At 49.8% G+C, this 26,650-nt stretch overlaps 1 protein-coding gene across 12 annotated transcripts in view; it reads right to left on the bottom strand.

Moving 5' to 3' along the window:
• Nucleotides 1-802: 802 nt before the first annotated feature.
• Nucleotides 803-26,650, bottom strand: part of ZBTB40 (zinc finger and BTB domain containing 40) — a 47,630-nt gene continuing 21,782 nt past the window's right edge. For 7 of the 12 annotated variants that reach the window (XM_065038188.1, XM_065038191.1, XM_065038192.1 and 4 more), the window contains 13 exons: nt 23,113-23,305; nt 19,205-19,341; nt 18,589-18,778; nt 17,189-17,322; nt 16,066-16,234; nt 9,592-9,999; nt 8,967-9,173; nt 8,067-8,231; nt 7,418-7,635; nt 6,391-6,553; nt 5,527-5,613; nt 4,339-4,559; nt 803-3,817 (listed from right to left, as the gene is read on the bottom strand). In XM_065038188.1, coding sequence (XP_064894260.1) covers nt 3,626-3,817; nt 4,339-4,559; nt 5,527-5,613; nt 6,391-6,553; nt 7,418-7,635; nt 8,067-8,231; nt 8,967-9,173; nt 9,592-9,999; nt 16,066-16,234; nt 17,189-17,322; nt 18,589-18,778; nt 19,205-19,341; nt 23,113-23,305 — 2,484 coding nt within the window. In that variant the 3' untranslated portion in view covers nt 803-3,625. Of the gene's footprint in view, nt 3,818-4,338; nt 4,560-5,526; nt 5,614-6,390; nt 6,554-7,417; nt 7,636-8,066; nt 8,232-8,966; nt 9,174-9,591; nt 10,000-16,065; nt 16,235-17,188; nt 17,323-18,588; nt 18,779-19,204; nt 19,342-23,112; nt 23,306-26,650 lie in introns of those variants that run through there. The other 5 variants (XM_065038193.1, XM_065038186.1, XR_010467509.1 and 2 more) reach the window with 4 other exon arrangements.

Here is a 26,650-nt window from a genome sequence, read left to right as displayed (position 1 = left end):
GCCAAGACACCGGTATCAGCCGGGGCGCAGGGGCTGCCAGGAGTCACATGGAGGGTCTTCAGAACGCTGGTACCCGCTCTGCTCCTCCGCTCCCCCAGCAGAGACTTCGAGCAACGTCCACGCTCTCTCCATGCTCCCACCACCTCCATCCCTCACTCCTGGGCAAGGCAACAGCATCTTTGCACCTCATCACAGAGGGGTTAGGTTTAAAAAAAATAAAATAAATAAAATGAAGCCCAGAGCACAGAATTTGCATATAATACTGTGTTAAAATACCACCCTGGGGCTGCAAAGTTTCACTTTGGATTGGGAAATGCCAAGTTGAGGCTGCTCACGGCCATTGCTGTACCCAGTGGTACCTCGCGTTTTTCCAAAGGATCCTTCGGTGAACAGGACAGACATCAGCTCAGAACAGAAGCTGTGCAGAAAACAGACATTTCCGAACAGTCCCAAGCTTAGTCCTGCACCCTAAATGGCACCAATTAATGCACAGAGATATATACATCATTAACTGATCTAACACCCTCCATGGGACATTACTCTCCGGGCTTCTGTTACAGGCACTCTGCCTTTTTTCCAGAAGCATCTGGCACCTGCAACAGGAGGACACAGCAAAGGGCAGGACGGTCCTGTGCTTTGGCCTGACCTGACAAGAGCTTCTCCGTTTCCTTACAGAGAGTAGCACCGAGGTCCAGGGGGGCACAGGACCCCATGTATCCCAATGGGTCACCCAGCACCTGGCAGAAGACTTGCAAAAATCACATTTCCTTCCAACCAACTGTTTTGCATGACACTGTGTAGCTACATCTTTCATTTTCCATGTTTTATTTTTACAGAGAAAATAAGAATATGCAGCATAACAAGAAATCACTAGTGATCGGCATCTCCAGCGTTGCGCACACCAGACCAAGATGTGCCCTGGGAAACGCATCTTCCCTCTGGGCAGGACATCGGTGCTGCTAACACTGCAATTTGCTCTGACGTGCATATTTCCCCCATCAAGAAAGAGCTGCAACGGAGGGATCTGAGTTATTATCTCTCATAATGATACGAGAGATGCTTGATGGTCTCTGTACAGCTGCTGAGCTCTCACTGGGCGTGTGCTGCTGGCAGGTCTCTGCTGAGGATACGTCCACACAGGCTCTTGCCGGGCACAAAGGCAGGAGATATGGCCCTAAACAGGAGACGTGAGCCTGAACCGCTCCTGATGTGCGATTTACACCATCCCCGCTTCAATTGTGACAACAGTCAGTCAGCAGGGATGAAATGGATCAAAGTCAAAATGCATCACTCATGCTCTTCCCTAGCTAAGCATTATGAGACAGCTTCTCCCCAACCCTGTTAAACCTTTAGTCTTCCTCCAGAGTTTTTCAGGAACAAAGAGAGATCAGCTTCACCCAGCCTGTGCAGGATTCCCACAGCTTCTAGCCCCCATGGAGCCAGAAAAGGGACTACAGCTTCCATCTCCACCAGCCTGCGGGATGAAATCCACCACTTACCTCCCAACACATCTGCTCTGATACCATCCAAACGTACTTGCTTGTTCTGTCACCATCCCCGTGCTCATCCTACGCATCAAGCACAGCTCTCCTGTTCCCAGGCAGGCACGAGATGGTCTCCAGCAGTCCCCCCTCTGCTGTCCCTCTGGCCAACGGGGTCCCAGGCATTTTCACCGCTTCACCTCAGTTACGGATGTATTGTACCCTCTCCACAGGTGATCTCAGCCCAGTTTCAGGCTCTTCTTTAAGCAGCAATATCCAGGGACCGCAGGTGTCCTGTCCAGGGCTTGGAGTTGTCCTTCAGCTTGGCGGTGGCTCGAGGTCTCCCACCCTCCAGCCCAGGAGCTGGGTAAGGCCTGGGATGGCTAAGAAGAGCTTCAAAGGTGCAGAGGCCACTAGCACTAATCCTCAAGACCTTGAGCACCATCTCCTGGTCATTCCTGGATTCAGTGGCAACTTAACCTCCTGCTTCCTCCATTTCACTGTCACCGCAAAGCCTGGGGGACAAACCGTGTGTGCAACTGAGGAAGGGGGGAGCACTCCTTGACGCGTGCAACACTTCAACAGGGTCATGTGCTTGCTGCCACACACATGAAAAAAATGCCACGCAGAACACCAGCTCCATCAGGCCCCTCTCCTGGGTCACTGTTCACTTCTTTTCTCCCAGCTGTATGAGGAATAACAAACCGTCACTGGCACAACCACCTTGGCACACTCTGGTGCAGCCGTCTCTGCCTGGTGGCTGTGAGCAGCCAGTGCAAAATGCTGCTGGAAAACTCCAATCTGTTCATCTCCCGCACGCCCGTGGCTCTGGGCAGGGTGATAACACAGGCGCTGCTCGCTGCGGGGCCTCGGGCTGCGGGATGCGGCGGGGATCACCGCTCCGAATGTAAATAACCCGGTGGCAGGGTCCAACCTTTTGGTATAAGGGAAAGGAAGATAAATGCTACCGGTCCCCTCCGAGCCACAGGAACCCTGCATCTATCTAATTGCACTTCATAATTGATTCAGCAAACCATTAATTATCAGATTATATTTTAGGAAACTGCGGATAAAAAAAACTTTATGAAATGTAGCCTTAAAGGGGCCAGTGCGCTGCAGTGAAGCTGTTGCATTGTGCTGGTACTGGAGAAGCAAACTTTACAGTAGGTATATGAAGACACGGTACAAAGCAACGCTCTGTGCGCCACGGGGACCAGCTGTGTGCAGGCACAGCGGCTTTTGCACACTCAGAAATACCCACATTAGTGTCAACCCACCTATACCATGAGGAGGGGCCCTGGCACGCAGGCACAGCTCCTTCTCCCTCCTCAGAGGCGGCAGCTTCGGTATCTCCTCAGTGGGACAGAGGAGGGTGAGACCTCAGGACTGTTTGCTTGCAAGGATGATGTGGGTGCCAAGAGTTGCCCACGACCCTCCTTTGTAAGGGACAGCCACAGCAAAAACATGGATGGGATCAGATCTGTGCTACACAAGGTGATTTATAAACAGCTCCGGAGCCATTTAGCACAACTCCTGAGCAGCCTCTGCTCAAGCAGAGGCCCCATTGTCAGCTCTGCGCTGGAGACTCTTGTACCTGGCACAACAGGCAGCACAACCGTACAGGGAAAAGCAACAGAAGAAACAGAGCAGCCCTTACCCTGCAGAGCAGCAGATGCCTGCAAGCAAATCACTGATTCAACCACAAAAATCTCCGCCGCAATTTCTCAGGGCAGTTTTATCTTTGGTTTCACATACCCAAACCACCCCAGCTCCGTCCTGCACCAGTCTCCTCCTCCTCCCCTCTGCTCTGCTCACATCGGTGGAGGAACACATGTGAACACACCCAATTCTCATCTGTTCCTCTGCATCTTCTCTTGAGCTGGAGAGACAGGAGGTCCAGCTCACCTGAGCTGGCAGCTGCTGACTGCAGCGAGGCTTCCCAGGCCCTTGTGCATGTCTCCAACCCCTCCTGTCCTTGGCTACACTGTGCTTGCTGCGCGACATTTCTTCTGCAGTGCCGCATACCCAGGGCTGTTTTCCCGAAGAAACCCTGACTCTCCCTCCAGGGGCAGCACAATGCGGCATAGGTTCTAAATGAGTCTAGTGGATGCCAGGGGCCATGCACGGGCACCCATTGCTCATTCTCACTTGGTTTCTTCACAAATCAGAGTGACTTTGTCATCAAACAAGTCCTCCATGGTCACTGCCACCAGCTCAGAGCCAGCTTGGCTCACCTGGGATTCGGGCAATGTCACAAAGACTTGGGAGCCAGTGAGCTGGGCCTCATCAAAAGAGATGATGTGCTCTGCTGCTCCTTGCTCCGATGTCTGAATCACCTGCGTGGAAGACGACCTGAGAGTCAGACACTTACAGCACCACCTTCCCCACGATCACTTTGCTACTCACATCTTTCCCAGCCCCAGCTCTATTAATAACATTTAGCATCACACCAGAGGTCTGCAATTACAATAGGTGTGAGACTAATGGAAAACACCAAACCACACACACCAATGATGCAGAAGAGAAGACAGGAGAGTAATTTAAATATTTCACTCCACAAAATTGCTATAATTTAGCTCCACAAGCAGTTGTAGACAATAAATGCTATGTGATTATCCACTGGAGGAATGCCAGTCCAGGGAATCTTGCACACTGCCTCCCTCATCCAAGGAGCTGTTCTCCACTGATGGCTGAGATCTGGGGTCCAAGCCTTGCACCTTGGACCTCTCTAAGAAGGGGGAATCGGGGAGAAGAAGGAGTGATGGGAGCCACAGGGCTGATCTGGGAAGAATAAAGAGGGTTGGAGAGGAAGGATGGATAAACACCCATGGGGGCTGCAGCACAGAGGAGTCTTTACCTGCACAATCTGGGCTGTGGTGGCTTGGGAGAAGATCACCTTGGGGTGCTCAGCACTGCAGTGCCCCTCCAGCTCAGCCTGGGAGGGGAAGAGCTCCCCGCAGAGCTCACAGGTGAAGGTGCTCTCCGTCTGCTTGAAGTGCTCGCTGGCGACGTGGCTCTGCAGGGCCCCCGGGACAGGGAAGGAGGCTGAGCAGTACAAGCAGCAAAACGGCTGGGAGCCTGTGGGGAGAAGTGCTGCCCTGAGCCTGGCTGCAGCACGGCCAGGGCTGCAACGCAGCCCAAGGGCACAGGGAGCTGCAAACAGCCAGAACACACAGGGCTGAAACCCACCAGCGACTCAGGGCACAGCGTGTGCCAGTGTCCCTTCTCCTGGCTACACCACTGTCTATCAAACATTTAGTGGCTGTTCAGCTCTGCTTCAGCTCCAGCTCCCTGCAGCACTGGTGCTCGGAAACAAGGCTGGCATATCTGACTGTTGCTGCAGCTGCCCCATCTTGCAAACATCTTGTCTCCCCCTTCCCTTAGCACTGCTCCTTGATGGCCCGGTTTGCATCTCCTCATTCAGCACTGCATGATGCCCCTCAGGGACTCTCTCCTGTCTGAGCTACATCTCGGTCTTCTCCATCCTCACTCTCCAGGCTGCTGTTGGCCTCCCCCACAAGTGTCTACTGGTCCTTCTCCTCTCCTGCTACCCCTGCAGACACACTTTTCATAGCAGCCTGGTCTGCCAGGTCACTCTGCACTCACCGCCTTGCTTCAGCTTGCCCACTTGCCAAAGGCTCCTTGATGTGGCCTCCCCAAGCCCAGGTCCCTCTCTGATCTTTCTGGTGCTAAACTGCCTTTTTTTCCAGTCCCCCACTAGCTCTGTCCTCCACAAGCCCCAACGCTCAGGGTTCAGTTCCTCACGTCTCTGTGTCGATGTCTCCACACCCACACCTAGCTCTCTTCTCTGCTGTAATGAGCAAATCCAGACCCCTCCTTGACTCCAGTGGACCCAGAAGCTTAACAAATATCCCAGCCTCACCAAAACCAGTGCTTATACAGTTCAGCCATATTTTCTGTTTCCTCACTCTCTGCTTCCATATTATGTCCATCTTCACTCTCCCACTTACAGCTCAGACATCACTCGCTGACGGGAGAAGTCACTGCTCACAAGGTAACATGAAAAGCAGCAAACCTGACGGACCTGAGTGCCTGCACTTCACGTGGACCTGCAGCAGAGCCAGCGTGGGAAAGAGCTCCTTGCATGTCTCACACTCGTGGAACTTCACATCTGCAAACGAGGTCAAGAATAGAAAAGTATGCACCCAAGGTCTTCTACAGGAGACTTCCCAGACCTGAGCTCTGTTAAGTGTTTCAGCAACACCACACATGCACAGAGACAGGAGGAGCATCTTGGGAGACATGGCAAATAAAGGAGAGGCCAAGAGCAAGTGAGCTGCAAGACGCTGAGATGAGACTTGCCAGAAGAGACTGCTACAGGACACAAAGAACCTGCTGCCATTTGCAGGTGAACAGTGTGGGAACGGCAGGACATGCGGTTCCAGCTAAAGGGTCTTGGACAGGTTATACAGAAATATGTTTTTTATAAGGAGTGATAGGCCAGGCCAGTGAGAATGATATCTCGGGTCAGAAAACCGAATGTATGATGTGTGAATGTTGGGTCTGGGCATGTGAATGAGTGGGTTGGAACGCCATCCAAAAGATACGCATGGGAACGTGACTGAAAACAGTCACAACATGAGTGTGGTGTGTTTGGAATAACAGTTTTTGAAAAAACATCCTGTCTAACCTCTTGGTCCAGGCCTGTTATCTGTAAACCTATAAACCGAGAACTGTTACTAGAAGTCAGCTCAGCCTGGCTCAGCTCTGCTCAGCCTGCCTGGCTCTGCTCTCGCTGCTGACAAGAACTCTGTGTCTGTGTGTCTGTGTCTGTATGCATCGTTCCTCATCGCCACAAAACAGGACGTGCAGCCTTGTCCTATCAGAATTATTGCATCTCTTCTGGCAGTCACCACGTGTTTTTGTTCGCTAATGAATGGGCCGTTACCTGTGTGCTCTGCCTTGACATGCTTTCGGTGAGCAGTCGTGCTGGAGAAGGTTTTGTCACAGGAGCTGCACTGCAGGGAGGAGAACTTGGACGAGCGGTGGTTTTGAGCTGCAAAGACATCAGGGTGGTGGGTCCGGTTGTGATACCATAACCCTGACAACTGCTGCAATGATAAGGATCAAATCATGGTTACAATTCAAAGATGTTCCAGGGGTATCGAGACAGCAAGAGACTACGTGGAAAGCAACAGGAACAGTGGGGCTGTGCTCAGCAGGTACAAGACCTGCCCACAGGACAAGAGCCGACACCTCACTTCTGTTTCTTCATTGCCCCTGAAGAGCTGAACACTGCTGACTCCCTCACCCTCATCTCACTCATTGCAGGTCCCGTTTTGCACTGAATTTCTGTTCCCTGGCAGGAAGGTGCTCCCACACACACTCTCACTGAGTATTTTTATTCCTATGCTTCTTTGCATATAGAAACTTAGGTGAAAGAGACTCCTGAGGGTCCAGACAGGCAGCTATGGAGCTCTGTGAAGTCATGGCTCATCTCTTTCCATGGACTTGCCTTTTCCCAACAGACTCTGCCTCTTCTTGTTTTCCCAAAAACAGGGTTCTGTGACCCGGTGTGCAAAAAAGCCAAATTGTAGCACACAGAGACATATAATGAGCAACATTCGGCTAAAGGAAACTTCATCCAACAGTCTCGAGATACATATTAAAGCAAGACCCAACTAATTATGTGGGCTTCAAAATGTCTAAAGCTGCAAAGTCAGTCTCTCTGATGAGGCATTTTGCAAATCACCCTTATCATTGTCAGACTGACCTAAAACTGAAAAGATTTACTTATCTTTAGGTTAGCAAGTGCAGACAGGAGTCATTATTTTAAGTGGCAATGACAAAACTCTGCGCAATTTTTCCTTCTGCTGACCACAAACTGCTCCACTCGGTGCACATGGCCAGGAGAGACATCCTGGTACAAGAGTGGGCAATGACAACTGCCAGCACGAGACCAAATCCTCGCTCACCTGGTAAGCTTTGTCACAGAGGTCACAGCTGAAGGGCTTTCCTCCAACATGGGTCACCATGTGTCGCTCCAGGAGCGATGGGGCGCTGAAGACTTTGGAGCAGGTGGGGCAGGGGTGGTACTCGCGGGAGTGGGCTTCGTGGACGTGCTTGCGGTGCTCCTGGAGGGTGGCAAAGCTCATCCGGCACTTCTTGCAGTCATAGGGATCTTCGATGTCTGCTGCCCAGAAACGCAACAGAAACCACGGAGTGCAAAGAAATCAGAGAAAGAGATAAAAGAATTAAGAGGAGAATTCACAGAGGAAGAAAGAAAAGGGATAGAATCACTTGCTACTCCCCAGGTGAAAACAAGCACTGGAATTTTGGCTTTGCATACAGATGTTGTTGCTGCTCCTGCTCACATCCAGCTTCCCATGGTGGGTTCCCAGCAGCTTATTTGCTGGCAGCCAGCCCTACCATTTTCTTTGGGATAACCCTACTCATAGCACCAAAAAGTCTTGCTTTTCTTGGGAGGGAAAAATCTCACCAGGAGACACCCAGGCAGCCTGCAGGCACCAGTAACACCCACAGAAGCCTCTGGACGAGCGGTTGTCCTCATATGACAACCTCAGGATGTCTCTGCCATGATCCCGCACAGGCTGTGCCACTCACTGTGGAAGGTCCGGAGGTGGATGGAGAGCCCGTTGGCCTGGCGAAAGCCTTTCCCACACTCTCGGCAGACGTACGGCTTGTCCCCCGTGTGAGTCCGGACGTGGCGCGACAGCTCGATGGACTGTGCGAAGACGGCGTCGCAATACTGGCAGGCGTACATCTTCCCTGCGGGGACACCCAGGGTGAGAGCCTGCACCTCGCGGGACAGGAGCTCTGCCTGGAATACACCCCACTTCGGAGGGACAGGGGAGAGATCGCAAACTAGACAGGCTTTCCTGGGCTAGCTGGAGCATTTCAGTGCAGGGTCAAAAAGGTCCTAGAGATGCTGGAGAAAACCACACCTGCACAGGGAGTATTAAATTACTACAGACCTCAAGTATTTGGAGGTACTACACGCTTCTGGAGGTACTACGTGTTGGCATGTCTCACGTTGAGAATTAACTACACAGTTGTAGCATGTTTATGCCTCGGTACTGGAAGGGGCTGGGTGCAGGAGCGGGAGAAGCACTGGCATGAAAAACTATGAGGAATTCAGCCACAGGGAGGGACAGTAGAAAGCAGGTTAACCAGATGGAAGGATGTGTCACAGGAGTCTAGATGTGAGGGGACAGAGAGGAGCTACTCAGGAGAAAATCAAGGAAGGTAGAGGAAGATTCCCTTAATGCAGAACAAACGGGTAACTGGCTTACAGATTGGAGGACCTGGAGAAGGGGATGGGGGCAAGGCAGAGAGGGAAACTGTATGGAAAACCATGGGGCTAAAGGCGATCTGGGAGCAGCCTCCTGCCCAGGGCTCCCCAAAAGGATGGGGAAGCTGCCAGGAGGCAGATGGAGGAACAGGACACAGGGTGATGGATAGAGCAAGCCAAGCCCATGGCCGGCTCCCACAGGGACAGCTCACCCTCAGCGTGCTTCTTCTTGGTGTGGTAGGCGAGTGCCGAGGCCTGCATGAAGGTCATCAGGCAGTGCTTGCACGTGAAGGGCCGGTCCCCCGTGTGCAGCCGCAGGTGGTTCTTCAGCGTGGAGTTGGCCGCGAACTTGGCCCCACACTCCTCGCAGGAGAAGGGCTTCTCGTCAAAGTGCTCCGTCAGCTTGTGGTACTGCATCCCTGGGGAGGCAGGTAGGACATGAGGTGACAGCGGGGGGACCCAGTGCCAGCCCTGCCTGACCCTACTGCAGAGACACCACTTCACCCAGCCTGGAGGTTCACAAGGATATCATGAGGCAAAGAGACTCAACTCATCTCACTTGTCCTCCTAAACCAGCTGCAGAACTGGAACAGCTTGACTATTTTCGGAGGCTTTTAAATTTGCCAGTAGCCCCACTCTTCCTTGATGAGCCATGTGGAAAACCAATTAGGGAAGAACTAATCAGAAAGCAGTTGTGCTCAGTGGGGCAGGAGAAATGAGCTGAGCTGGGTTTCTCACACACAGTGCCCACAGGGCTGCACAGAGGAGATTTCAGATTGTCACTTCACTGTATTGTCCCGACTTGTGTACAAACACCCCTGCTCCCACCAACCCTACCTGAGGCATGAGCAAACTCTCGGCCACAGATATCGCACGCCACGGGGAGCCGCTTCTTCTTCTTCTTAGCTGTCCCCACCACCCCGTGGACCTCCAGCTGATGTTTCTCCAGCTCCTTCTTTGTTGACTTGACCTCACAGCACTCCTTACACTGGATTTGCTTTCCTCTGGCCACCCGACAACGTTTCATGTGCACCTTCAGACGGCAGTAGAAGTGGAAGGTCTTATCACAGGCTTTGCAGACAAAATTCTTCTTGGAAGAAGCTTTTTCTTGGGGTTCCTTTGGTTCCCTGGCACCGGCACCTCCTGCCTTGTCCTCATCTTTGTCCAGAGCTTCAACTTGGGATTCACTGTTCACCTTCCACTTCCTGACCCCAGGTTTCTCCCCATTTCCCTCAGTCAAGAGACCTACGGAAAGAGCAATTCCTGTTCCAGTGGTGACCGGAGGGACCGGACACCAGCCCCTCAGTCTCCCAGCACAGCAAGAACTGACACACATCGGACACGCTGCCCCATCACAACAGTGGCACTGGCTCTGCTCAAAAGTGGCTGTGGCCATGCAGGGAACAATGCATGGAAAAGTGGTTCTTGAGCTCTCCACCACACACCGGGGGCTGGATTAAATGGCAAAAGCCAGGGCCAGATTCTCCAAAAAGACTGTTCCTCAAGCAGTACAAACTGCTGCTTCCAAGCACCTGCCTCCTGCTCAGACACGTGAACTTACAGCTGTGCTTAAATGTTTGAAGAGCTGAGCCTCAGGTATGATACTGTCTACGTCTGCCACCGAGAGTGGATATCCAGCCATTAATTACAAAAAACCTCAGGAACACTTCCCCAGTGCAAACTCTTTGAAAGGGAACAGATAATCTCACCACGACCCTTTTGAGTTTTCTGGTTAGGGCCCTGAGGTATTTTAGATTGCTCATTACATCAATTTCTTACAAAGTCTAATGCTTTTCTGAGTCCCTGTAACACCATCATCTCAAAAAGCACAAGCTTGAAAATTCACCCAGGATCTCAATCTACAAAAAAGACCCACAGGGAATGCACATATGGAAGAAATCAAAATACAAACAGATATATTTGGCTTCTTTGCTATAATGAGAACCATGCGACTGTGTGGCCATGGAAACCAGTGCAGACTTCTCCTTTTGCCAATGCACAGGAAATTCAGCCTACGCTTGCAGAACTTAATTTCTGCCTTTCTCACTATGGAAAGAGCTCAGTAAAACATCCTACCTGCACAGCGCTACTGCCCTGCATTTCCAGCCAACTAGAAACAAGGTGACATATTCCAACAGACTTGGAAATCTTAAGATGTCAAGTGGTGACCCATCGACCTCTAAGATATCGAGGGAGAAAACCAGATTGGCTTCCAGTTTGTCCTGCTCTGTCAGGATAGCAATTCATGCCTTTCACCTCTAAGGTCTCTTCCTACATCCCTAAAACCATCACTGTCAGATTTTTTTAAACCAGGTGAAGAAGTATCTTTAAATCTCCCAGAAATGTTGAACATCAGAAAGGGTCATCTTGCCAGGCAGGAGGAGTGTGGACAAAGATACATGCACTAAAGAAACCAGGACTGGAAAGGCCTAGAAGTTGAGTCATGGCAGCAGGGGTGTAACCTGGGTCAGATGAAGTGGAGTTTTGCCACAGACTCCAGTGCACCACGAGCTGGCTCACGGTCCTCCTGCTGTCATGCCTGTGAAAATGTCATTCAGGATTACAAACTTTTAGCCTAAACCTGTAAGCACAAGCCTGTAACGGTATCAAGGCAAGGGGAGCTCTCAACCTCAGTCCATTTCATAGGGAAACGCATAAAGGGGCTCCAGGGACAGCTCTCCATCTTCAGGGGGATGCTACTGCTCCCAGAGAACAGTTTTGAAAGAAAGCTGAAGCATCTCACATGAAATCAATGGCCAGGTACCTACACCCTGTAGTCCTGTGTAATATATACAGCCTGGGTGACAGGAGAAACCTTGCCTGATGGTGGAATATACCCTCAAAAGGGTATCAAAGGGTTTCAAAAGGCTTTAAAAGTCTGGCTACCATGAGACAGCAGAATGGCAGACATGCTGAACTGCGTGACGCAAAGCTGACGTGGCAGCAAGGTCGGGTGTCAGATGCTGAACTTGCAGGTTTCTTTAACAGCATCAAGTACTACGGGTTGCCTGTTGCCTGAAGAGAGGAAAGGACATGTGGCACTGTCACATCAGGGCAGCAATTCCTTTCCTCTTGGCAGCCAGGATGTCTCCCAGAACCTCTCCTATGGGTGAAGACAACATTTCACACCTCGCTCGAGCAGCAGGCAACACCCAGTCAGCTTACACCCTGGAGACGCAGGAAGCCTAACGGTGAACCCAAGTGCTCTCCTGAGAAATGAGACCAGACTGAAGAAGCGATTGCACATCAAGTTTGAGAGGCAGGAACTTAGCAGGCCAGAACCAAACTGCCTTGGCCATAGTCCTGGCTGAGCCCCCGGGAGCAGGCAGAGCCTGATGGTAAAAACGCACCAGAAAGGGCCCAGACATGAATTCCTGACCACAGGGTCCTCTGGGACCCTGGACTTTGCATCACTTTCCATTCTCTAGTGGCAGAGACATTCAGCACTGGAAGAAAAACCCTGTTGTTAATTATGGTGTATTTCATACCAAGTTCTCTTTCTCTTTTGTAAGTGGTTTGCCAAGTCTGTAATCCTGGTGGCTGCTCTATCGTGATAAATATTATACTCCAGAAGCAGAAGATCTCTTGGGTGTGTGACCATCCTGTCCTCAACTTCCTCAGCTTAAGCTGGAAGAAAATTCCACCTACCCCTTTGCATCTGTGATGGTTGCTGACATGCATGGTGGCTTCTAAAGCAGAACCTTTATAGCACAGAATGGCATTTTGCTTGCAAACCTGACAGTTTAACAACTCCGGGGGCTGACCCAGTACTACGTTAGATGCTGTCTTTTTTAAACACAAGACTAAGCAGAGGAAAAGCCTTTTTGCTGGAGTTCTTGACACATTTCTGACATCTGAAAATGAGGCATATCTTGACAAACATGATCTCTCAAGAAGGGAATGTACAGAGACCTGGAAAGCAGCTGGATAGAGGTTATGGACTTGGCTGGAAGAGCCACACCTGATCCTTGTAAGTGCTCAGGCTACAGAAGGGACCCAAGGAGAAGCCAACAGATTTCATGTTGTACTTCCAAAGAAACCAACCCCTTACTTTGATAGTGCTGAGTGTGGGGGGATGGATGCAGCAGTTTCCTCCACAGGGATGCTTGGCGCTTTTCAAGTGGCTCCGCTCACCTGAAATAAGTATCAGGCTTTTTTTTTGGTGGTGGTAGAGATGTAAAAACTATTGCTTTCAAGTGGAAATGCAAACTCTACAAATCTCCATGCAGTGCATATGTTCCTCCAAAACGTAAGATCTCCTCCGTTTCAAGTGGAAGCTCACATCCCTCAAACATGAGGCCCGCAGTTATCATTCGCACCTCATGCCAAGAGCCACACAGCTATTGATCCATAAAGCTACCTGCAACATTTAGGGCTGGTAAGCAGCGATATCAGAGCGGACAAGACTGGCTTAGAAAGTAAGGTATGGAAGTTCAGTGTAAAGATCTGTATGGTGCCAAAAAGGGGCTGGTAACTGGCAATCCTCCTCTGGACACTTCATACGGAATATATGTTTCTGCAAGTAAACACCATTTTTCCGGAGCTCTTGTTTTTGATGTTGCTTCTTGCTTGATTTCATCTCAACCTTGGCTTGAAGCCCTGCAAAGACATTCAGTAACAGCAGTCTGCTCGCTTTGATATTGGTGCCAGAGAAGCCGGCATCTGCCAGCGCAATGCAGCCGACTCCACGGGTCCCTCGCAGGTGGGCACAGCAAGGTGCGCAGGAGCTATGGTGGGCGCACATTCACAGGCACGTGCCATTTTTTTGGCTTATCTCCTCCAGGGTCATCAGGGCATCAGCCCTGGCACATTCCACAGTCAGACAGGGTCAGGGGATGTGGGACAAGTGTTTGCAGCATCAGACGGAGAAGGAATGGCAGATAAGAGGGTATTGCCTTTTCTCTGAAAATCGTCATCAGAGTTGTGACCAGGTGAAAAAGCCAACAGGACTGGTGGCAGCTCTTGGTGGAGTTACAAGAGAGGAGAACCAGGCATAAAAACTGGATCTATAGTGTAGGACATCTCCTAGGGAGACCACTAAGGCCACTGAGTCAAGAAAGGGGAGCAGAGCATGTGCCATCACCCTCCGAGCCCTCCAGCCAGGACAGGGATCCAGGGCCTCAGTTTCTCTCACAAGCTCACTGCTCCGCGTCACCAGCCTCATCCATCGCCCCAACAACATTTCTTCATGGCTCAAGAACACAGGGAAAGTAACGAACCCAGAGTGCAAAGAGTGACTGAGGGGCACGTCACCCCTTCCCGGTCCGCGGGGAAGCTTCGCCTGTCACTGTCACAAAATGATGCGGAGTGTCAAAGCCAGATCGTGGCCCTGAGCCAAATTTTCAGACAAAGCAATTAAACATCCTATCCCTAAAAAAGACGAGACATTAATAACAAGCTGCTTACTGTAACTACCTAGCAATCCGCTAGTATTTCCGCACTGCGCCGTAAGCCAAGCAGCTCTGGCACCACGAGTAAACAGGGATGGATTGAGCTGAACCGGTGCCTGTGCTTGGATAAAAATCACACTGTGCACATCCCAGTGGAATCCACAGCCCAAAGAATCTGTACTTGGATGCACTGGGAAGCACAATATAATAAAAATGTACGCAAGCAAACAGAATAAGCAAGTCGCATTTGCATCCTTTTCAACAGAATGCAAACCTGCAGTTACCTTCCTGGCCCTCTGTTATCTTTTTCATTAAAGCACTGAATTCTGTTAAGCATTCTTCCTTCAAATGATGGATGCAGAGATACAATTTGCTCAGCTGGAAAGCATCTCGCAGCTCAGGGCAGGGTCTCATGCATGGTTATTGCTATGCATTTGTTTCTGGAGTTCACCAAATTGCAATCTGCATATGCTTTGTTCATACCTTTCCCAAACTAGTACAGTGTGTAACATCCCCCTGCTGCTGTGGGACCCTCCCAGGGGATCAACTGCTCTGTAAGGGGTATCCACAGCAAGACCAAAGCACAGTGAGAAAACAAACTCACAAACTAGTCTGGGACTACAAAACACACCATCGTGGTGATCTGTGCACAAGGCCAGTGCACTCCGATGTGACCTTTTCACAATCAGCCTGTGCAGTATCCGCACATACACAAAGTTAAGGGATTGTAATACAAATCCAGGTTCATACAGGTCCAACAGTACGGGAAGAGCCAAAGAAACCCCACTGGTTAAGGATTAAAATTCTGAAAAATAGCCTAATATAGACACAAATTATATAACTAAATTTACCCCGAGTTCCAGCATAAGTTGGGGAATGACCTATTAGAGAGCAGCGTAGGGGAAAGGGACCTGGGGGTCCTGGGGACAGCAGGGTGACCATGAGCCAGCACTGGGCCCTTGTGGCCAGGAAGGCCAATGGTACCTGGGGTGGGTGGGTTAGAAGGGGGTGGTCAGTAGGTCAGAGAGGTTCTCCTGCCCCTCTGCTCTGCCCTGGGGAGACCACACCTGGAATATTGTGTCCAGTTGTGGCCCCTCAGTTCCAGCAGGACAGGGAACTGCTGGAGAGAGTCCAGCGCAGCCACCAAGATGCTGGAGGGAGTGGAGCATCTCCCGTGTGAGGAAAGGCTGAGGGAGCTGGGGCTCTGGAGCTGGACAAGAGGAGACTGAGGCGGGGCTCATTCATGGGGATCAATATGGAAAGGGGGAGTGTCAGGAGGATGGAGCCAGGCTCTTCTGGTGACAACCAGTGACAGGACAAGGGGCAATGGGTTCAAACTGGAACACAGGAGTTTCCACTTAAATGTGAGAAGAAACTTGTTGGGGGTGAGGGTGGCAGAGCCTGGCCCAGGCTGCCCAGGGGGGTTGTGGAGTCTCCTTCTGTGCAGACATTCCAACCCGCCTGGACACCTTCCTGTGTAACCTCATCTGGGTGTTCCTGCTCCATGGGGGGATTGCACTGGATGAGCTTTCCAGGGCCCTTCAACCCCTGACACTCGGGGATTCTGTGATTCTGTAAATTGCTTAAATGCCTCCAGTGCAAGGGTTGGGATGGAGAAACTCAAATGCAGTTAAGGAACACCAGTCTGGAGTCAGTTACTGTCTCCACAACCCTCACAACGTACAAACCTTTAAGCTGGTGTGTTTTACCTACAGGAGAAATGCCCATTCCAGGGCTGGGATCCAGAGCTCACCCCTGTCAATCCTCCTGCAAGTACAAGCCCAGCATTTGGCCAGGGGATCGTTCTGTGGAATGACCTCAGGCCACCAGGACAGCGAGGTCCGCTGCCACTCAAACCGCCCAGGAATCCCATAACCATGTGTAAAAGGCTCCGAAGGACAAAAGCCTCTGCTTTTCTTACCCACATGCCCCAGCTCCTGCATCACTGGCTGCAGGTCTGGGAAGGACTCGTGGACGTTGCACAGCAGCTGACAGATCTTGATGGCTGGGACAGACTTCTCCTGGGCTGTACTCAGAGCTGCTTTCAAGGAGGCCTCTGAACTTTCCTTCTGAGCTGAAATACTCAGGAGCTGGAGAATTAAGAAGAAGGAAACATCGCATGACAGAGATTTTGGGCTGTAAAAGGTCGAGATGGTCTGGGAGTGAGGGCACATCCGCTTTGTTTCATCTCTACTGCTGGGAAGCTGCTCTGAGAAACCAGAAAATAAATCCCTTTCCGTACAGGTCTTTGCCTCTCCACTGATGTATGGGCATGAGCTGAGAGAATTTTAGGATTAAATAAAAGTCACAACAAATTAAATTCTCAGACTTCCTGGTTTGGTATTAGCTCATTTAAAACCGCCGTTCCATGGAAAAAGCAGTTCCTCCATGCCTTACAGCGTTACAAGCCTACCTAACTCAAACCTGTGTATCATACACAACTCTCTTGGGCTATTTCTCTCCCTTCCAAAACCAAACCCACTTCAGCCAGTCACCGCAAGGAGAACCAAGGTGAGGATCTGTGCGCGCCCACCCACACCTCACCCTTCCAGATCTCCAACAGCAGCCAACCAGAGCAGAAACAAGCAACCATAGACTGCTTGATGGAAAAGGCCAGCACGTTACTAACACAGCCCATTTTCTTTGTCAAGGGCAAAACAGACAAGGCACTCAGGGACACTACCCAGTCACAGCATCTTCAGTGCATTTTCTAAGGGTGTTTCATTTTCATATGTCCTGGAACAGCCAAACAAATGGAAACCCATCCCCTGGCAGCTCTGCTTTCTCTAGGACTTCAGCACCCTTGCAGAGCTGAAGCTGTTTTTCTTTGTTTGAATACCTTCATTTCACTGAGAATCTCACTGGTAATTTATTCTACCTAAAACCTCCTGCAGAATTTATATAAAACACTGAACGCACCGTCTCTTCAGCAGAGGGACACCTACAACTTTGGAAGGCTTCCCCAGCCTAAGTAATGTCCCTTCATTTCAGAGCATGCCCAGCCCTGCCCACCACGTGAGCCCCGAACCACGCTCCACTCGTACCTCCTGCACCGCCGCCGCGAGTCCTGCCTGCCCCGGGGCCAGGCCCTCCATGTCCGTGCTCTGCTGGATGGCCTCCGAGACCAGCTTGCTGTGCCGCAGGATGATCCCAATGGCTGTGCTCTCACTGCTGGCCACTGAGGAGGAAAATGAAAAGTAAAGGTACTTAAAAACACAAAACCCAAGGAGAACCTGAAGGCCTTAGCTCTGTCCAGTCCTTTCCTGAAGCTGAGCCATTAACAGCAGGAGTGATTTCTTCAGGGCTCAGGAAACAGAGAAAAGCAGCAAAAAGCTCTGGTTACACTCACTGCAGCACTAACATCCAGCATAAAACCCCAGCAGACCTCACTTCTCACTACCTCTGCAACTTTGGGTGAGAAGATGTGGTTTTCCAAAGCACAATGCTGAAAGAGGCACTGACAACCTCAAAAGATTGGCATGATTCTCCCAAAACTCACAATTTCTTCCCTCCCCAATTATAGACATCCTGTTCCAACCTTTGTGGAGAAACAGGAGTTTCTAAGCACAATTTGCCCCATCCATGGACAGCCACATAAAAGGCAGCTGGATACATCACACACCACAAGTGCTGTTTTCTCAGGGCTGAGCAGACATGGGGTGGAGGAGTTTGGACAGGGACAGCTGTCCCACATCTGCTGCAGGCAGGCTGGTGCCACATGGGCAGGTGACCCAGGCTCTGTGTCCGCAGGTCCAGCAGAGCCAGGCTCTGCACAGCCTCACCACCACCAACCTCAGCACTCCTCACACTGGCATGGAATGGTTTTACACTAAAAGAGGGGAGATTCAGACCAGATATAAGAAATCTTTGCCCGTGAGGGTGGTGAGAGCCTGGCCCGGGTACCCAGAGAGGTGGTGGATGAACCATCCCTGGAGACATCCCAGGCCAGGCTGGAAGGGGCTCTGAGCAACCTGAGCTGGTGAAGATGTCCCTGTCATGGCAGGTGTAGGACTGGATGACCTTTGAAGGTCCCTTCAACCCAAACTACTCTATAATTCTGTCACTTTGGCAACAACATTGGGGGAAAAGCACAGTTTTGGTTTTCAAGTAGGAAAACTCAAAGGCAGAGGCTGAGGCTCCGTGGAGGACACACAGACTCCCCTGTGCTGTCAGCCTGATGAGCCTCCAGCTGGTTTTTAGCGCAGGATGCTGGTCAGATCTCAAGCAGCTTATTCATTAAAAAACACAGAGCCACAAGCAAAGCAGCCACACTTGCAGAAAGTGCAAGTCCAACCAATTGACTGTTTCACCAAGGACACGGGTGCTGAGACCCACTGGAAGAGAAGAGTTTCCTGGTCAGGGAGAGGGTGAGCAGTCAGAAAGCAACTCCCCCCAGCAGCAAGAGAAGCTCAAGGGAGGGCGTAGGGGACACCAAGGACATTACCTGCTTGGAAGAATAACTCTGCTCCGGGTTGTTTGCGGATCTCCTCCATGAGCAGGTTCAGTGGTGCAGGCTCCCGCACAGCCAGCAGCAGCTGCCAAATGGCCGAGACGGGCAGAGACTGCTCCTCCAGCGCCGCTGACACCAGGGAGGCAAAACCGCCGGCCTCACGCTTCACAACCTGCTCCATCGCCTTGGAAAGACACACAGTGAGGTGCTAGTGAGGGATCCACCTCCATGTTTAGCCATGGCCATGGCTCACCCCAGCCCCAGCATTCCCCTGCTCCAGTCCTGCAGACCTGGCTCACGGCTGCAACTCAAGTGGTGACCACCTGGCAGCCCAGCCCTTCACTCAAACACACCAGACACCTCGACTCACTCCAAAGCTGAACATCTCTCCTCAGTGCCCAAATCAGCCACTCCTACGCGCCAGCCTTCAGCTTCATATATGTTACCTGCTTCACTCCTGCTATAGGAGTGACATCATTAAACCAAGTCCTGCTGGAGACCTGCCCCAAACCAAGGCATGATGGAGTAAATCAAGTCCTCGGGACTCGACAGAGATCCCCAATGGGGTATAAAGCTCAGTACTTGCTTGCACACACAGGATTCTGCTTACCTCTCTCTCAGCAGGAGCCAGGCTCTGTGCAGCAGAGATGCCCTGCAGCAGCATCTGTGTGTCCGTCAGCAGCTCCACCAAGTTTTCTCGGTATCGTCTCAACAGTTTGGTTCCATAATCCTCTGGGTTACATTTGGCTGAATGCAAGGGAATGAAAATAAGAACAGCTCAGCTTGCAGCACCTCCCTAGATTGCTCGCGAGGGAACCGAAACCACCAGGGCAGGCAGAAGTCCCTGGGTCACTAACACAGCCCTGGGCTCAGGACACCCGGATTCACCTTCAAGCAGAGGATGAACAAGACAAAGTGAAGCTTCTCCAAATCAAAGACAACACAGAATGCTTTCTGTCCAGATGTGCCCACGGAAAGAGATCCCTGGCCCTCAAACCTCTTCCAATTCCCAGTCCTGGTCTGAGCCCAGACGAAAGTCTCAGTTTTCAGCCATGTTCAGCAGGTAAACATGTGGCCCTGTCTGTGAAGACAACACCTCGAGATGTTTATCAGCCTCTTCTGGTGCCCTGAAATCAAGGGGACTCCATGACTGACTCTTAATTGTAGTTTCATTGAAAGAGTGAGAGTCTTTGACCCACTCCACCAAGGAGCTCTGCAACACGCTCCATCTCAGTGGTGTATGACTATCAAACATACTAACACTTTACAAACACTCAGATGGTCCAAGGTAATCAAGAACCCAGCAGGCTGAGCTGTCCTGGGTACAGGAACACAAACCAGACTTGTGGTTGCAAAGCAGCAATAACACCCTCTTCTCTCCCTTACACCAAAAAAATGCAACTTGTACCTCATTCCTTCCTCCTCCCATATCTAATTCCAAGCTGGGTCTGCTGAGGTTTGCCCTCTGAGAAACAATGAGTCCAGATTAACCCAACAACCCTTTAAAGACATCCCAGCATAAGGACACAATGGACTAATTCAAGAAAGAGGAACGGTGTTTATTCAGGATAACAAAGACACTTGGGCAAAATACACCTTGTACCAAAAGCAATATATGATTGTACTTGTCACCAGATTAGCTCATAAATAAAACTGGAAATTTCCAAATAGATTAATCTAAAAAAGGATTTATTTCACTGTTGGAGTTACTAAATTAGAGAAGATGCACAGTTATATTTTGTAGGAGAAACCAAACCAAAAAACAGTAGTTCATCCAAGCCGCCTGCGTGTGTTTTTTGTTTGTATGCTTAGGTCTTTTAATCATTTTGGTTCAGTACCAAACAGAACAATCTATTATTCGCACAGCATTACTTGGGAGAAAAGCAGCTAAATATACACAGCTTGGCAACAAGAAAATACAGTCCCTGGGACCCAGAAGACACGCAGTGCCAGTAAGGAGAGGAAGCTCTCCGGGGCGGTGAGGAGGCACTGGCAGCCTGTGGGACTAACCAATGGAAGACTTTGAGCTAATTTGAAAAACCTCCTGGTTAAAGACTTCTTGGAGATGAGTCAACTCCCTGGTGAAGCTGAGGGAACGTCATTAAGCACCTGAGCTCCATCGGGTTTAGGTGTGACGTGGATGTGCCCCGCATGGATCAGGGGGTGGTATGGCAGGATGCAAACCCCCCTCTCTCCCCCTCCCTCTTTCATCATGGAAGGAGTAGACACATCTCCCTCTCTCTCTGCTCTTTGAGGCCAACAGCTTCTTTCCTTTGGCCCCGGAGCCCCTGGCCAGGGCCGTTAGGAGAAGGGAGAAGGGAGCGCCGAGGCGCCAGGAGCCGCTGGGCGCCCGCAGCCAGTGTGGGGGAGGTTTGGAGGCTTCAGGGGCACCCACAGCCAGGGTGGGGGTGCAGAGAAGCTTCTGGAATGCCCACAGTCAGATCTGATCAGCCAATAGAAACGGGACTCTGTCGAGACTCCGTCCCTTGTCGTGGATCTCTTGGAGTTACGAGCAAGATGCTGCCGCCCAGAGCCCCCGTGGGATAGAGACTCTGCTTGCCTCGCCGCCACGGTGTGAGTAAAATTAACCCTCGCATGATTGCGAGTGTATTTATACTTTCCGTGCATATTTGCATGTGTAACTTTCTATGCTCAATATGAGCACGTGTAAAATTAATCCTCACATAATAGCGGGTGTATTTTCCTCCTGTGCTTCCACATAAACACGTGTAATATTCCGTGCACATTTGCACGTGTATTTCTCCTCGCAGGATTGTGAGTGTACTATAAATTTACCCTTGCAGAATCGCAAGTGTACACTTTCCGTACTCGATACGAGTACATGTATCTGCTTAAAATAATCCCACACCATATCAGGCAGGTGTGGACTCCTCCCGGACTCAGGGACGGCTCCGGCATTGTTCTGGTGCAGCCACGTGCATGCACACTGTGGATCTCCTGTTGTATTAGTTGCTGCCCCTTAATAATTTTCCTCAACTGATATCCGAACGTGTATTCAAGTCACTTTTGGAGTGCTAAAACCCTGTTTCTCATTGGTTTAATAAAAATTGGTTTTGACCCTGTTGTCCCTTAAACTAACCTCGGGGGGCCTCCGTGACAGGTGGTTTACAAATAAGAATATTTTCCCCCTACTCCCAACAGAACGTTTCTGATCTTATTACACAAATTTGAGTTATCATGAACACACTCTCAGTTCTGCTGCCATACCAAGGTGGGCTTCACAAGCAGAGCGTGCCCTGCAGCAAGACACCTTCCCTACACTCGCAGGACTTCAAAGCCACCAGTGGCTTAAATAATTCCCTCCCTCTTCATTTCCACCACAAGAAATATTTGTGCTTCTATTAGTTCAAGCTGCAATTTGAGGAGATTCAGCTCTATGTAATTAAGGAATGCTCCTCCTTGGAATGGGTATTACCACTAGATAATTAACCATGTTGGGAGCCTGGTGTTTCAAGAAAGCAACCGTGCTTAACAAACGACAAAGCAAACTGCCTGTCGGGAATGTTTGTTAGAAAGGAAATTATCAGCATTATGAGCACAGTTTTGCTTTCTATTAAACACTCATTTACATTTCACTGCATGTTAATTTAGTTTTTAATTTTTAAGTGATTTCAGAGCTGGTGAGATTTTCTCCTCCATCTGAACTGCTCAGGGGTTTGCCTAAGCCCACCCAGACTTGGAAGACTGTCCCACCATCAAAAAATGAGGGTTCACGAACCCCTGAACCACCACAGGCAGGCAACAAACAATACAACCCCACCAAAACAAAAAGGAGGAGGGCACTAGCTGTCCAAGATAAGGACATCAAATGGGGACACTAAGTGTGAGACTCCCATCAGCACTCTGGTCCACATTGGAGACCACAAGTCCATGACCATGATGTGCAGAGACGCCACCTGGGTTTAGAAGAAGAGCACAGCCTGACTAAATTTTCCTACAATCCCTCAATGACAATGGATCACAAAGACAGCAGCCAGGTCAGACACTGTCTGTATTTAATGTCAAGACATCTACAACTTTGGGGAAGTTTTAGGTATTTGCTTTCAAAAGGCAGTAAGTACCATGACTTAAGTCACCTATAGACCAGAGTTGTTAAACATGTCTTCAACTATGAAGTGTTTATTATGTGAAAATGGTTCTATTTATTATGGAGACACATGCTGCTGCTTTTAAGAGACTCAAAACCAAAAGTAACTTGGCACTGGAGGGAAGAGTTTCCTGTTTTCCAGATATGACATCCCAGTTTCTACCCCACCAGTGTCAAACCCAAGGAAGGAGCCCAACCTTGCTCATCTCATTGCAAAGCAGGGGCCTTCCTGCTGGCACAGTCCTCCTGTCCCAGTGCTCCCAGACCATTTTTGTCTGTGTAAAATGGCCATCCCATTGCCTTACACATAAGTTAGATTATAAGAGCATACTGAAGTCCAGACACATCCAAACCTCCTGGCAATTCCATGAACCACGTCCCCAGGTGTCTGAAGTTTGGCGTACCCATACCTTTGCCATCAGAGACGTTTGCTGTTGTCATCAAATTGTCTAGCAGAAGGTGCAGACCAGGGAATGATGCTTTCACAGCCCCCAGAAGTTTGACCAAACTTTCTGCTTTCAGGGTTTTCTCTTCATCCACTTTCCTGAGCAGATTGTCCACAGCTTCCCTCTGAGAGCCTCCTTCACAGCAATCCAGAACCACCTGTGACAAAGCAAGAACCTGGTTGTGAGAGCTTCCTACACACTCCTGGAGTTGAACAGAGATAGAGAAACACTAAGAGTATCACAGTGCACACTACTGCAATAAATCCATATTCACTGCTCCAACTAATTAGACGATCAGGGTGCTATAGGAACATCTAAACACATCCCAGGTACATTTGACACGTGTCACCTTGAAAACTGCCCCAGTGGGTTCTTCCAACAAGTCTAGCTCGTGGAAATGGCTAACGAGCAAAAACACCTTTTCAAAGGGAACAACAACAACAAAAAAGACTATAAGACAGGATGTAAAACAATACGTCGTTTAATATTTTAGCAAATACTTCGTAAATTGACAGTCTCTTTTCCCTTGTCTGCCCGATTTTTCTGCTTGTCATCAAAAAACAAGGATGGAGAGGAGAAAAAAAATCATTATTTAAATAAGCATCCTATTAATTGAATGACTATTTCTATGACAAGGCCACAAGAGGCTTCTCTTATGTGAGATGCAACCACTATAGCTTGGAAAATCTCTAGTACACTGGGTTAACACCTACAAGGCTCATACAAGGGAAGCCGGTTGACAAATACAGGTTGATGTCCCCTCCGCAAACATTGTGCTGAGCATTTGAAATGCAGAACGGGCAGAAACTCTGCAGGTCACCCACCCAGTTCCCTGATGTCATAGGCAGAGTCCCATTGATAAAATTATTAAGATCTGTCCTAAAACTAGTTACATTTTTGCTCCCTTTCCCCCAGTTGGAAAGCTCTTCCACAGTCTCATTCCCCTGTTGATTCTTCTAATTTTCAGCTTAAATTTATTCATGGCCAGTGTATACCCATTTGTTCATGTGCCAACATTATCTTCTAGCTTAAAAAGCTCCTCGAAACTCTCTGAGGTGTTTACCTCATCCTTCCTCTCCAATTTCTTTATAACGGCACAATCATGTTCCCTCTCAGTCTTCTTTTCACTCATCAAAATAAGGCAACTCCTCTTGTAGAACAGCTTTTCCACTCCCCTGATCCTACAGCTGCAGATCTGTCTCTGCTTCAATACAAATCCACCTCTTCTGAACAAGACCGGAACTGCACTCAGAAATTTCAGATGAGGTCTTAATTCTTCGTTCTCGTTATTTCATCTACATGCACGTCCTTCACTTTGCACCATCACATCATCCAGTTCTCAACGCTTAGTTCTCCAGCCATGAAATTCTTCTCCCTCTTGCAGATCCTCCTCTATGCGGACAAAAGATCCCGGCTTCACTCATCGACAAGTTTTACTAAGCATGCTTTGATATTTTTGTGTCAATAACATTAGTGTTAATATTAAGTGCCAAGAATCCCACCAGTAACCTTGCTCCAAGCTGTCAGTCCTGCCTTCAGCACAATCTGTAGTTATCTCCAATAAGATACAACCCATTTTAATACCACCACTTCATCTAGTTTAACAATTTCCTCACATGAAATTCAAATGCTTTGCTGAAGTCTAAATTGAGGCAGAAAAACCCATTTTTATCTCATCAAATAAAGATTCCAGGTCAGGCAGAAACAATTTACTTGAACACCCGTTGCTGCATTTTATCCCATTTTTTGCTCACACGTAGTGCTTGAGGTAGACGTGTCCTGCAGCCTGTCCCAACACACGTTCCTGTGCACCCAGAGGGGGCTGCCTACCTCCCTGCTCCCTCTCCCCCTTTTGTCCTGGTCACCAATCATAGGAACCACTTTCAACTTGGAAAATACAGCAACACACATCACTGTCACCCTCACAGCCACTATCAGCTCCTCCAGCCTGCCCAGGGCTCCCTCAGAACTCAGGTTTCACCACAGCCGCAGGATGTTTCAGTGTCTATGTCTGTCCTGGATTTGTCCCCAGGCTCAGTCACGAGTTTGAGGGTCATCTCATTTTTCTTTACTTCATCAGACAAATGTTTGTTGCTTGTCTCAATACAGGTTGTGACGCCCAGCAGCCTGATGTACCTCAAGACTCTCTTCATACCTCCAAAGAACATTTCTTTGCCTGTCGGACATTCCAGCCTTTCCTTGCAGGTTCTAATGCTCTTCCTTGAGTTATTGATTCAGGCAGGTCTGTAACCTCTCACAGAGGATGCAAACTTCAGACAGTTCTCCTACCTTTAACATAAAAGAGACTAATCCAACAGCTCCTCCTATGCTCTTACGAGCAGTTGATCTCATTAATTAGTTTCTCTCATTTCTAAAAATCTGTCCTTTTATAGCCAAAACTCTGTTAGTGAACCTGTTGACACATCTTCCCATCTAATTCACACTGAGTTGACTCTGGATCGCTCAGTCTGAAGTTGTCTTAGAAGAGAACACAAAAAAGGGTACAAAAGCAGCATCTTTTGGGGAGCCCATGCTGTAACCTACTGCTGCTCCCAGGCAGGTGTTGACAGGTACAGAAGTGATGGCTCTGGCAGTGGCAGGCACAGTCCTGACATTTTGGGCTCTTTTTGACAAGAACCAGGTGAGACAGTCAGAAAACACACCCATGCCCTGCTTGCAACGGGACTTTTCCATCCCCTGGTGCGTCCAGCTAGGATTGCTGCTGCAACAGCTGGTAACCTCACTGGAGTTGTCATTCACATCTGTCCTGGCTCTGGAGCAGTTTGGTTTGAACATTGAGTCGTGTAGGCACTGGAGCCAGAGGGGAGGGAAAGCACAGAGCTCAAAATGCCCAAGTCCTCTAGAAGAGAACTTGGACAGACGGAAAGGACTGAGTGCACCCTCAGCGAGTTTGCTGATGATACCAAACTGGGAGGAATGGTTGATACAAACCCTCAAGTTGTGCCAGGGAAGGTTCAGATTGGACATCAGGAAACATTTTTTCATGGAAAGGGTTGTGAAGCATTGGAACAGGCTGCCCAGGGCAGTGGTGGAGTCACCATCCCTGGTGGTGTTTAAAAGACATATAGACGAGGCTCTTAAGGACATGGTTTAGTGCTAGAGTTAGGTTATGGCTGGACACTATGATCTTAAGGGTCTCTTCCAACCAAAATGATTCTGTGATATACCACGGGCTGCGCTGCCATCCAGACACCTGGCCAGGCTGGACTGGGCGAGAAGAACCTGATGAAGTTCAACAAGGGCAAGTGCAGGGTCCTGCACCGGGGCAGGAACAACCCCCGGCACCAGCACAGGTTGGGGGGACCTGCTGAAAGCAGCTCTGCAGAGAAGGACCTGGGAGTTCTGGGGGACAACAGGGTGACCGTGAGTCACCAATGTGCCCGTGTGGCCAAGAGGCCAATGGGACCTGGGGTGTGTGAGGAACAGTGTGGGCAGCAGGTCAGGGAGGTTGTTCCTCCCCCTCTGCTCTGCCCTGGGGAGG

The sequence above is a fragment of the Columba livia genome, chromosome 21, assembly GCF_036013475.1.
Source record: "Columba livia isolate bColLiv1 breed racing homer chromosome 21, bColLiv1.pat.W.v2, whole genome shotgun sequence".
Classification (NCBI taxonomy): domain Eukaryota; kingdom Metazoa; phylum Chordata; class Aves; order Columbiformes; family Columbidae; genus Columba; species Columba livia.
This window is presented reverse-complemented; position numbering and strand designations above follow the sequence as displayed.